Below are 13989 nucleotides of genomic sequence, written 5' to 3'. Positions count from 1 at the left end.
TCCAAAAAGTCAGAGTCCGATTCAGCGATAATATGTAAAACGTCCATGGAGTATTTTGCTTTGCACATTTGTTTTAGTCTCTCGCCAGATGTCGATGCCATTTTAGAGGCTGCTTGCTTTTCACTACTCATGCATGCACAGGAAATCGAGGTCAAATCAACAAAGATACATTACTTTCCTTCAACCAAAGATAGTCAAACTAAAACATAAGGGCGAGTATTGTCACAGTTTACAGCCCATTACTGTCCTCTACCCCTGAATTTTGACAAAAGTCAACATCAGCCCTGAAAGAGTTAAATCGACAGCAAATAGAATCCTTCCTCTTAACCCCAAGTGTCCATGCGGTCTCCAAAAGTAACCTGACCAGTCAGACCAAACTACTCACCATGACACATGAGAACTGAATCTTTCTGGCAATGAATCTCACAGATTGCATAACATTTAGAATATTCAGTATTTAGCACAACATTTGCATGCTTTATTTGTTACCGCAGGAAGTATCTTATATTAATCCCCATGGAAGGCTGCCTAATTGACTAACTGAGTGAAGAGCAGGCGTGAAACACCGTTCTCAGGTTCTTTTTTATCATAATTAGTGCTTCATGTGCTCGGAGTAGTGCTTCTGAAGAGGTCGCCTCAGGTCGGTCGCACCCATTAAGGGTCCACCTAATGTCAGATCTCCATGGCATTAACAAGTGACCCTCTCACACGTGCCATACAAAACATAAGGGGGTGTGAAGAACGGATTGACCCGACTTGTGTCCGGATTCTACTTCTCATTCACCCTCACTCTTTTTGGAATTGCTGTGAGATCGGTGAATACTTGGGCTTCTCGTATTTCAACTTTGTGACTGACAGTCACTCCTCAGTTAATCAAATTGCTGCCGTTGTGCACTCGTAATGAAATTATTTCAAAGTCACAGTGTCAAAAACTGCTGTTGCCAACCCCAGTCATGCGTATCACGTCAAGTGTCTACCTTCACACGGTCAAAAACCCAGAGCCGCGACAGTAGGACCATCTACAGAGAGAGATGACAGCAGCCACACAACTCCCATATGCATTTAAACGCCGGGGTCTGTTGCAACTCCTATTTGTGTTTAGCACAGAAAATGGTGACAATTGGTGTTTGATTCACTTTTTGAAAGCTCTTAGACTCCCCACAAGTACCTGCATAAAGGCCATCGCGATTCTCACACCTCACAAAGCCAGCTGCATGGAATAAAATGAAGTACTGCTTTATTTATTCATGGTGGAAGTAAAAGAAGAGGCTATAAAAAAGGTAATTCACCGCCTTCCAAACGTCCTTACCGCCAAGCATCAATCACCAGTTTATTAACATCATGATGAGTGACAAATAACTTGAGAAGCTTGAGCAACTAAAAATCATCTGCACCTTTGTCTGAGTTTATGTGCGCCGATTACAAAGTGAACCGATAATTCACACACTTTCTGTGTACTTTGCCAAAGACGTGACTCTATTAAGCATTTACCGGCTGCCTTGCTTGATTTATGTAAGGCATGTACAGTATATTGCATTTCAAGGTGCCGCTGAGAAGACCTGCTTGAGTGAGCAAGTGTGATCGTGAGGCGTGCCCGAGTGCGATACAGTCCAGCGAGGGGACCAATGTGCTCAACTGGGGTCTGTCATTTTTCAGCGAATCTTGTGGGTGAAAGGCACTATATGCAGAGATAGACAGAGATAAAAGGTACTGTATAATAGATTTGAAAGTCACTATGAGATAGATAGATAGATAGATAGATAGATAGATAGATAGATAGATAGATAGATAGATAGTGTAATGGAAGGATTTTTCTAAAGAGAGGGGGGGATCAAGAGAGCAGATGGGCGTTGGTCGCTTCAGCGCGAAACCCAGCTGCACTACTAATGTTTTGGGAGAAACAGCCGGGAATGTTCTAAAGATACAGCCAAGGCTATGTAAGGAGTTGTTTTTCACTTCGAGAGGCTTTTTTCACATGTAAGCATATTACTGTGTCTTCTGGTATCAGGCACTAGTCTCAAGGCCGAGTAGAAGGAAAAAGCGCCGTGTCCTGTGGAAGGAGGGGGTGTGAGAAACTGATCACTTCTGCATGCACTGCTTCCACGTAGACCGCTTTTGGGCAAGGACACCTAATTAGTATATAAGGGAAGGTTCCGCCCTCAGTTTCTTTGGAGGCTCAACCGTGGGGACAGCGCGACCGCCCGGTATTTGAAAGGCAAATGAGTTGGTCCTCTGACAAGACTGACAAGTGGGCCCCCTCAGTCTACTGGTCTGGGATGATGGCTCTGGGTCTTTTTATATGTCTGTAAGTATTGTTTTGTTTTGTATGTCTGCATTATATTGCATTATATGTGTTTAAGTAAATAAAATAGAAGTATTGGACCTCTTCTCTCTGATTCTTTGCCTACTTATGTTCTAATCCCTTGAACCATTTTCCCAAATCAAAACAGATAGATAGATAGATAGATATTTATACTTCCGGCGCCGCATCCGAGTGGCAGCCTTTCCAGCAGCTCCGTATATGACTTTATCTTTTTACCTTTTTATCTCTATTTTTCTCTGTTTCACTATTTCACTGATCACTTCTACCACTTTCTTTTAATATCTGATAGATAGATAGATCCTCACAGGTAGCACAGTGGTAGTGCTAAGGAGACTGTGGAAGATTGTGGGTTCACTTCCCGGTTCCTCCCTGTGTGGATAACGCTTCGAGTACTGAGAAAAACGCTATATAAATGTAATGAATTATTATTATTATTATTATTATTATAGACCTCCAGAGAGCACAGCAGCACCCCAAACCCTTGACACAACAATCATCACAGGTATAAACACAACAAAATTTACTCTTTCCAGTACCTTTACAGGCCTTTCTAAAATCATCCCACACAGCACATCGTAACATAAAGAATAAAAGTCTCCTCCTTACACATCCTATTCCTCTTCCTCCAAGCAAGTGTTTACCTCTGCCTCCAAACTTGGACTCATTTGATTTAGGAGCCTGGAGTACTTCCGGCATTAGGGTTTGTTGGAAGCAATTTCAGGTCATGTGGGAATCGCACACAGTGAGGTTCCCAGATCTTTGCAGCACACCCTGATGGCACCCATGGAACTCAACAGAGCCATCCTGCCGGACTACATATCCCAGCATGCCCTGTGGGTGCCAATACATTTGCCATACATGCGGGACTCTGGTGACTTGTGTCTTGAGGGAGCACATAGTTCATATATTTTCTCTCTCCCTGTCCTTCCAGCATAATGGCCTCCCAGCTGGGCAAGGGTCCTTGTCTGAGCCCTTCCAGGATGTCAGCATCTCTGCTGCATCATTGGCATTTTCTGCCCATCTCTTGTCTGAGGCAGAGAATGTCCTGCCTTTGCTCCTGTCTCAGTATTAGATTGGCTTCCTATCTGGGTTGCCAGCCCATGCTTGCCATCCTTTACAGTACAATAGACAGAAGGATATGTAGGACAATATATGATAAATATATATGAAAGTCACTATATTATCAAGAGATAGATAGATGGATATTTGAAAGTCTCTATATAATAGACAGATAGATATGAAAGGCATTATACTGTATAATAAAGAGAAAAGGCATTGTATATTAGACAGATATTAAAGCCACTATAGAACAGATATGAAAATCACCATAGATAGATAGATAGATAGATCCTTATCTATTGATATTTAGTAATAATTGATATTGTCAGCTTTATTTGGCAAACTCATTACATTTTAGTGATCACAAGATGTTTTATTTCATCCATCCATTTTCTAACACACACATATCCAGTGCAGGGTCCTAGTGAGCCAGTGTACTGAGCACATAACACCCATATCAGGATAACGTTCAGTAAGTTATAACTCTGATGTCAACACCATTGTGCTCTCCAGCGTAGTGCTGAAGCTCAGCTCAGAGACTCTGGTCTGAGCAGCTCCGGCTCTGGCAGGGTGTTTGACTTTCTGGCAGATAGACTCTAGTGAACTCCACACTGTTCAGCAGCAATGGCATTCTGCAAGCATGCTGCCTCGGCCCACTGCTATACAGACTGTTCATCTATGACTGTGTAGCAAAGCATAAGGACAACAGCATCAACAGGTTGGTGAACGACACCACCATGAATGGCTTCATTGGTGACAATGATGCTGCTGCCTACAGGTAGTGGTTAAAAGAAATGGTGCAACAACAACCTCTCCCCAAATGTCAACAAAACAAAGGAGATCATTGTTAACTTTACAAAAACCAACTGCAGTCACAGTCCACTCCATATCAACATCTCTCCCCCCTGTCCAGAAGGTTACCAGCTTCAGGTTCTTGGGTGTCCAGATCACCAACTGCTTTCCATGGTCTATCAACATCTCCTGCATCCTCAAAAAGGCTCAATCAGTGGAAGAGGATGAAGAGTTTTCAAGTGGGAATCAAAACACTAGAGATCCTCAACTACTGCACTACTGAGAGTATCCTGACCAGATGAATCATGGGTGTGGTTTGGTAACCTGTCTTGCCAGGGTCACTAGCTTCTGAAACCATTGAGGGTAACGTTCCACAGCTTGACGCCATCTATTCCACCCAATGATGACCCTCTGGTTAGCCTACACCACACAATTTCCACCCACTGACCGCTTCTTCTGCCAGGCCATAAGGTCACTGAACTCTTGGTAACCTCATCTTACTTGCCCTGGATTATGTGGAATTCTACTGTACGTTACTTCTGTACTGCCATCATTTTCTTCTACTATTTAATAAACTCTGTATGTCTGTACAGTTCTGTTCTGCACTGCACTATGTACATTTGGTAATTCTCTTCCCACTCTTATTTATTTATATATTAGCTTATTGTTTTATTGCCTATTCTTCCTGGCACCCAAGCTCCCACAACTGTGACACAAGAATGTCACTATGCTGTCACAATGTATGTGACAAATAAAGCCTCTAATCTAATCAATCAGCCCTAAATGGGATGCCAGTCAATCAGAGGGCACTCCCATGCACACAACCACCATGGTACACACATTCACATTTCTATAAAGAATGCAGGAGCTGACCCAGGGAGCTTGCGGGTGAAATTCACACAGAGCAATACTTGAACCTCGGATTCTGAAGTGGTGGAGCTGTGCCATACTACCCATGCTGGCATTGTGCCACCCTTACTATACATTCAAATGAAATTCTTTAAATGCAGCCTTCTATTGTGCCTCTTCCTTCCGTTGTCTTCATTTTTGCCCGATTGTCTTAGAAACTTGCTTTCACATTCTGATTTCCCCTCACTGACTCTTCCAGATACTGTAAATACTGTTCTGCGTCTTTTGCATTCCTACACGGATTTATTGATTTTCTGCTGCCTTTAACATACTGTACAGACTTTTTTTTTCAGCTCTCGCTAACTCAAAAGTGTTTTCTAGCAGTGAAGAGAAAAAAAATCAGCTTTCGCTGTTCGAGAATCAATTATTGAAAAGGGATTAAGAAGCTTTAAAATATATGACTTTTTGTGCCAGAGGTGTCTTATTTTTTTTTTTTTTAGAAGTGTCAAGAGAGATGAAGAACCATATTTTTTTTCTCCTGCTGATGTATATCTCCATCTCCGAAAGGGAAGAATTTCAAAGAATTTGATGGGAAAAAAAAAATAAAAAATACAAAATTTCCATTCTGCAATTCTCTATCTGGAAACCTTCACTGGAGCCCCACTTACTAAATGGAGGAACATTTCTCTGGTTCCTCTCCGGTCTGACAGTGCCATCTGATCACCTCCGCGGACCTGAATATGAAACAAAAAACGCATCCCAGGTGCTGCCGTAGCCTGCCAGTCACTCGGCCATGTTCTTAACTGTCTTCCTCTACCTCCAAGAGTCACCCAGTCTGGGTGCAGTACTCATAGAGCCAAAGGAAGGTCATGGGTGGGACACACTTGAGTGATACTGAATGAGTGGCATGGCAACTGGGGCAAGGAGGGCATCAGGTGAGCGGTTTTCTGTTTACTAATAAATGAATTGGGGTTCTGTATTTTAATATATTCTCATTGATGGTGGTGATGGGCTGGTAGGGCATGTGAATAAGAACATCCCTGTACTCCGATAAATGAGACCCGACTAATGCTACTGCCTAGGGATGTTGACCAATTTAAAATGCATTTGCACACATCTTATCACTTTGGATTTCTATTAGGGACATTTCACTGAGTTTCAAAACCAGCAAACAAGGAGAAATGTCACAGAGACATGCAGAGAACAACAAGCTCCTCATATAAAATGACCAGGATGCTGTCACTCATTAGTTTTTCAGTTGTTAGCTCTGTGGAGAAAAAGACACGGTGGATGGGACGCCAGCCCTCTGAAACAGTAAGGCGCCCTCACACTCACAATTTAGGGCTACCAATCGACCAAGCTGTCATGTCCTTGGACTATAGGGGCATACCAGAGGACCAAAGGAGAAGATACACAATCATCTAGATATTGGCCAGTTTCCTGGAGCTTCAGGGCAGCCAAGCTAACCTCTGTGCCATGGTGCCACTCATCATCCAAGCTTTACAGTGGAATCAGAAATGTATTAAGGCTCCTTCCACTTTCTATGTTGTAGATTAAATTCTCAACGGACACATTTGCCATTTTTTCAATCAATTAGCACTCAATAACCCATCGTGACAAAAGTGAAAACATCATTGCAGAAAGGTTTGCAGATTTATTAGAAATCAAAAGCTGAATTCTTTCATTCCGATAAGCATTTGGACCCTTTACTCAGAACTTTGCAGAAGCCACTTTGGCAGCATTTCCATCTTTGAGACTTACAGCTTCTCTCATTCTTCCTGGTAGATCCTCTCAAGCACCATTAGATTGGATGAGAAGTGTAAACTGCCATCTTCAGGTCTCTCCACACATGTTCTAATGGGCTTCGACTGAACCAGTCAAGGACAGTCAGGGACCTCTCTCAGAGCCACTTCAGCGTATGCAGACTTCAGGTCATTGTCATGCTGAAAGTTGCTCATCCCGGTCTGAAGATGCTTGCCCTTTAGAGCACTTCTTTCTGAATTTCAGCTCACTCATCCTTCCCTCAGTTCTGACAAGTCTCCTGGTATTTGCAACCCTAACACTTGATGCTGCCACCACCGTGCTTAACCACAGAAATGATCTTAAGCAGACATGGTGCTTGGTGTTCAGTTTGTGTCTCATCCAACCATCCTCATGCTATAAAAGCCCCTAAATCTGTCATAAGAAGAGTGGCTCCACTCAATGATGGAGTGCTGCTGAGATGGTCACTCTTCTAACAAGTTCTCCCATCTCCGCAGAGGACTTCTGAAGTTGTATTAGAGGGACCATTGGGCTATTGGTCATCTCCATGACCAAGACCCTTCTTGCCTGGTGACTCAATTTGGCACTTCCAAACTTCTGATGGATTCCACTAGGAACACAAAACGATTGAGAAATGCTTTTATCTCCTTGCCCTGATCTATGCCTCAACATGGAAGTCTACAGAGATTTCCTTGAACTGCATGGCTTGGTTTTCAAGCAAACACACAGCGCAAATTGTGGGACATTCTGTTCACAGATGTGTGTCTTCCTCAAGGACATCCAGTCAATTCAGCTTCCCACAGGTGGGCTCCAATCACAATCCCAAGGAGAACAGGATGCACCTGACCACAAATTTGAGTGTCTCACTAAAAGGGTCGGAACACTTTTTTGATTTGTAATAAGTTCTCGTTTAATTATGGCTTACTGAATGTGGATTGATGGGCACAAACGAGTAAATGTATCCATTCAAAATGAAGGGTGCAGAAGGTGAAGGGCTCGGGAGTCTTTCTGGATCCACTTCATGTAGATGTCCTTTCTCAGTGAACGGTTTCAAAGCTCTCTACACCTCTATCAGTCCTTGTATGGTGTACTCAATAATGAATTCCAACCTTGATCTGTATCTACCAGGCTACAGCAAAGTACCCAGACATAGCCACGAATTAATAAATATATTTATGTGAATGAATAATGTTGTTGGAATGCAATCTCATTCAAGGTAATGTGAAATCACAAAAATGTAATCACATTTTTATTAAAAACAATAAGCCCACCATCACGGCTGCCAAATGGCACTGGTGTTATCTTTATAAGATGTAGGATAGCTGGATGTAGAAAGTCCCTGTACTGCTATTAGTGATAGTTTTACATTTATATTTATTGTCAAATGTCACATCTAAGTAGATTTATGTAACAAGAGCCCTATAAGGGCATCATAAATATTCCATAGCTATAGCCTGTGATGACAGCCATTTACTCATAACTTGAATGTCCTTAGTAAAAGCACTTTGGTTTCCTATTAGTGACATTTCAGTGCATTTTAATTTGCTGCTTTCTGATATTTATTGGGACGCTCGTGAGCAGACAGGACTCGAGCTCTGGCTTTTGTTTGGTTTCTTTCCTTTTGCTTTTTCTCCGCACAATGAAGGAAGAATGACAAGTCACAAAATGATAGCCTGGTCAGGCCGATCACATCTGTGACCACAGCAAAGCAAATGCTCTCCCCGGCTCATTTTTCTTCATGACACTCTCTTAAATATTGTTATCATTAGCAAACGTACACGAACATGAGAGGAAACCTAATGATAATAAAGTGCTCTTTGGGCAGCCCAATCGAAAAGGCGGTACCACCTCAAAGTGCCCCTCATTCAGTCAGATCATTCTGTAAATAAGGGCTGGACGGCATAGCTAATGTATTTACAACAAATATGAAGGATCTCAGCCTAAAGCAATTCAGCCAATCCATTTTGTGCATTAAAAATACCCCTCGTAGTAAAGAACGGCAGCTTTGAGAAAAAATAATATGGAGAAAATACACACACAGACACACAAACACACACACACACACGGACAGAAAAACACAATTGATTTCTGTAATGGAGACAGCTATGATCTGTGATATTTTCAGTTTTTCCAAAATCAAGGCAGAAAAACAAAAATCAATCATGAAAGTTCCCCCATCCCAACCCCCCAAATATGCTAGAGAAAGAGCGTCAAGCTGTCAGAGTGCTCGATCTCCAGAACTCAATGTCCAATATCTCAGAGGCTTATCTCGCTTCAATCAGCTATGCGTTTTCAAAATTCTGCTGGCGTGTGTGCCTGTTTATCTGTGTACTGTAGGTGTGAAATGTCACAGGAATACCACAGAATATGTTGACCCAGTCCTCCGAGCTCTCATAATAATAATTATAAAATTTATATGGTGACTTTCCCATGCTCATGCTGCTTCATAAATTAAAAGAATAGGACTTTATCTCTGCAAGTCCTGGGTGAGTTATAAGCCCGTTACAATCTTAAGTTATAGAAAGCATGATTCATAAATATCAGCTTGTATGGTGTGGAAGATCCATGTGGGAACTTTAAAAATTCTATTTTTCAGAATCATACTTGGACAGTAATGCTTCATGTAAAAGGAAAGTTGGAAAGAACAGAGTGCCGATGTGAATTTTACCCACACTCATAAAAAAAAAAATATTAAAAATGTGCCAGAGTGGTTGTTCAGAGCGACACCATTGGGGAAGCAAAACTGTCCACCGTGGAGGTTCCAGAAAGCATCTTAATATTATTTAGATCAGTAACAGGCTCCATTAACTGATAGCAGTCCTTTTAAAAAGGACTTGAACTACACTCTTAAGAATCTTGGTTCTTCATTGGGTTGGGGGGTTCCTTGTTGAACCTTTGCTTGACAAAACACCATTTGATTCTGGGAAGGGTTCTGAGCACGTGAGGCTGGTTCTTTGTGCTTTGTAAAACTTCCTAGTATGTAGTCAAAACTGAACTCTTCCATGTGTGGTAGCAGGACACCGCTAAGTTAAGAAAACCTGGACTGTACCTGTGTTATTGTATGCAACCAGAATCCTTTGTAATCCTGACCCATTGGTATTTCACAAATCTGTTACCATCTAATCTTAGTTATTTACGGTGTGGAGCCTGTTATGGATCTCAATAAATAAATATTTTTTTCTGGAACCTTCATGTGGAGGGTCCATTGGGAACCAATTTTTTTCCCCTCTAGGGCATTCAATAACACAGAGTAAGTTCAGGTTTTCTTGGTCTAACCGTATCCTGAGAGATCTCCTACTAGATATAAAGACTTCTTACGTTTCCACATATTTATCCAAAAGGACCAGTTGCATACATGCAAATGCAATTCTTTCACAGAATGAAATGGTTCTTGGCACTTCACAGGAGTGTGGCAATTACTGAACCAGTATATCCTAAGAATATATATATATATATTTTGCAATATTAATAAAATACACACTTTAAAAGAATATCCACCAAAGGAAAGTGTGTGTTTCTGCAGAGGAGATTTTTCAAGGCAGACTTGAGCATTTTAATGAAGGAAGATAGTTTGGCTGAACTGAAATGTATACAGGAAAACGGGATATCTAATGAATGAGGTGCAGTTTACAGGAAATCCTGCTGCAGAATGTGTGGTTCATTGATTAGGTTTTAATATTTAAACAGCCACATGTCTATAAATATGAGCACAATCATACTACACTCAAGTGCCAAAGCAGTTCTTCAGAACCATGCCATAGGGGAACCATTTTTGGTTCCCAAATGACCCATCCACATGAGGGTTGCAGAAAGAAACTTTATTAAGTTCTAGAACAGGCTCCATATAGTACTTCAGATAACCGTTAATAGATAATAACAGAATTGTGAAATATCAGTGGCTCGTCAATTTAAAAAGGACTATCACTACATGCATACAATAACACAGGCTTTCCTAATCTATTGCTGTCCTGCTAGGCAACCTACCACACATTAAAGATTTCAGTTTTGACTATAGGAAGTTTTTCAAAGCACAAAGAACACTTCCCAGAATGTAATGGTGCTGTGTCGAGCAAAAGTTCAACGAGAAATCATACAAACTGCACCATTATTTTTAACAGTGCTAAGGCATGCGAACCTTCATGCATTGTGTGTTTGCACGTTCGTATTCGAACACAACATCTTATTTTAACAATGCATAATCTGCATAAAATAAATCATTTCACACTTGTCTCATATGTAAACACCTGTAAGTACACTTTTGCTTTGTATTCCAACGACCACACAATGAAACTCTGAAGATGCATGATTAACAAATTAAATCAGGCACTGCAGATTGAATAGAATCATCTCACTAACATTCACCTAAATCCATTAAAACTTAAATTAGCAATATTGTCTTCTTTCCTTTCTCCATCCCATAATCTTGTGCTATAATGCACTAGACCGCCGGTTACCTTTCCGGTGTAATTTCGAGTAGACAATACAGTGCATTCTGCGGCGTGCTCTGTCCAAGGTGCTGAAAATATTCACACCCCCATTCATTCATTCATTCATTCACTCAGTCATTCAATGCTTGTGAAAATCATTCAATTATTTCGTTGTTGGCTTAGGGATTTTCTATTTTGTTAATTTATTTTTCCCCCCATCTACATTTATCAATGCGTGTGTCGGTTTTAATTACCAATAATAAAAATTTTGGCTAGAGGGGTTTTAGAATAACGTTCTCCTCTGCATTGGTATGCATTTATTAATGAGAAACCAGTTTTAAGTGATGTCTGGAAATCTTCTTGGTCCTGAACGTTTTAAAATATTTATTTATTCTAAGAAGTTGTAGGGATTCCCGATTGAGATATCGTACATGTTTGCTGGAGACCCGGCATTAGGTTTCAATTTGCGCTTCACTGGCTACGTGTAACTTCTGCCTGCCACGAAGAGAGCACTTGCCCCAAGTGTTACACTCGCATCCCCCATAATAACCTTTAAGAGACAGAATAGAGTGATGTCTTACCTTCTAATTCATCTTCCGGGATGTTAACAGGGGTCTTATACGACAGAATATCTGGTATCGTACAGATCCCTCTGTACATTAACGTTGAGGTCACTGGATGAAGAGGCATGTTGATAATCCAAAGACCAAAACCGAACGGCGATCCTCATAGGAAAAAAAGGGGTTCACTACTCGTGCGGGGTGTCACTTTTCTCTTATCAGCGTTAAACTCGGTGAATCGGGTGAGAAACGCGGAGATGTCATACGGCCGTTTACGGTGATGGGCTACCGCTTTTGCGAATGTAGACTGAAGGAAGCCAACAAGTAGATGATATTCCCGGATCCCGGGGATCTTGTGACGTGAGCGGAGGAGCCAGCTCGGGGATAGTGAAGTGTACACTCCAGCTGTACCGGCGATTTCGAGGGGTGCGTGCCTCACTCCAACGATTGGAATTGTCGAGGGGTGCGCGCTTCACTCCAGCAGGGAGAGAGAGAGAGAGAGAGAAAGAGAGAGAGGCGCCGAGTAATGTACTCCTCGCTCAAGCGATGTCCGCCACAGATGGTTACAAAGCAGCTGCCCACCCTGGCACCATGAAAGCAATAAAGCTCATGTCGCGCAGCGTAGTCGCCGTAAGACAGAGGATACTCACTTCACTGAAACTTTGTACTGTCCATTCGTAAATCGATATTTGCAATTTGAGCAAGGTGTGGTGGGATACATGAATGATCTGCAAAGCCTACCACGTTCTAACATCTGCAGTGACAACCTCACTAAACAATCAACCTGCATGGAAGAACTGTTGAGTGGCTTTCCAGCGGCTCGTTTAGTCCTTAATTGTACAGCGGCCGCTCCTGCGCTTTACTGCGTCGCCTGCCATAATTTCCCAGCCGCAGCTTCGCTCAGATCCTACAGGTTTCATTAGATGTACACCTGGGGAGAGGATCGCTGGAGACAGCCTGTCGCTCCATGCGCTTGGAACTTTCCCGTCAGTCCACGAGTGGCTTCCTCTGACTTCCACGAACAATGTTATCTACACAAACGTTATCTTTTCAGGCCGATGTAATCCGTGAAATATTGCAATGGGAATCACAAATATTTTCTTAAGTTCCTTCCCGTGAAGAAAAAAACCGAATCTCATCTTCAAGGAACCGAGTACCTCGATGGATCTTCTACAGTGCTATTAGATCCTGAGACGAGATTTGCTAGTCTTCCCTTCCAAGCTCACCCCAGGTGCCGGTCAGCCCAGCGCCTTCGTCTTTCTCGCACCTCCTCGGAGCGCCGCGTTTTGCTCTCACTCGTGGGTCCCCTCCTTTAAATATTCAGAGAGGATTCCTAGACGCGAGCGAAAGCACCTCCCGAGAGGCAGCCAAGCGTGTCACCAGCTCTGCATGCGTACTTCATTTTGCGTGTCCCTTGTACGTTTAGTGGAGGCTACTAACTCAGAATGTAATGAAGTGTGCCCGAAAAAAACGCGCAGTTGAGGCACCGGAGGACCAGGCACTTCGGCAACTACACCCACAAATCAAATAAACACACAAAGAACGCGGGATTCATGTCATTAACGTTAATTAATCTCGGCCGTCAGCCACCCACTAAACATACGCGGACACCTGACAGTCATTACAAATTATTTTAAATCATCAACAGACAATCTATAAGGCAACCCGAATAATCCTCTAGCGATGCGTGCCGTTAATTAACGGCAGCAACTACTGCATCGTCGTAGATCAAATGAAGAACGTTAAGAGGCTAAGAAAAAAGTACAGGGGGGGTTCTGAAGCCATTCTTCAGTAATTAGGCTGGGACCGCACGCTTACAGATTATGTTCTATATTATTTATTAGATAGATAGATAGACTGTAAGCAGACCTTCATGTATCATTATAGTACAATTACAGTCATATGAACATACAAAACATTTACAACGCACAGCTTTCACATTTTACCAAAAGACATATACCTAACAAGGTTAAAATGAGTGATGCATTACTATACTGTTAATGTATGCTTGAAAAATGGCTATTTTGCACTATCTGTGTATTATATTGCTGTTTTCTTGCACTCTTCTCCATAAGAATGCAGGTTCATACTGTGTTAAATCATTTATTGGGAAAGGGCTTAAAGAAGCTTAAATCACTTTGTGGCAGGGATGTCTTATTTATTTAAAGATGCAGTGTCAGGAAAGATGAAGAAGGGGATGTTGTTGTCACCAGTAAGC

The 13989-nt window shown here is 42.0% G+C and overlaps 1 protein-coding gene across 1 annotated transcript in view; it reads right to left on the bottom strand.

The window, feature by feature from the left end:
- The window catches only part of LOC120541280 (calcium-binding protein 7), a 150739-nt gene extending 137387 nt beyond the window's left edge, over positions 1 to 13352 (bottom strand). Inside the window, exon 1 of the mRNA XM_039772767.1 lies at positions 11793 to 13352. Coding sequence (XP_039628701.1) covers positions 11793 to 11901 — 109 coding nt within the window. The 5' untranslated portion in view covers positions 11902 to 13352. The remainder of the gene's footprint in view (positions 1 to 11792) is intronic.
- Between the last annotated feature and the right edge of the window lie 637 nt (positions 13353 to 13989).

Source organism: Polypterus senegalus, chromosome 12, assembly GCF_016835505.1.
Source record: "Polypterus senegalus isolate Bchr_013 chromosome 12, ASM1683550v1, whole genome shotgun sequence".
Taxonomy (NCBI): Eukaryota; Metazoa; Chordata; class Cladistia; order Polypteriformes; family Polypteridae; genus Polypterus; species Polypterus senegalus.
This window is presented reverse-complemented; position numbering and strand designations above follow the sequence as displayed.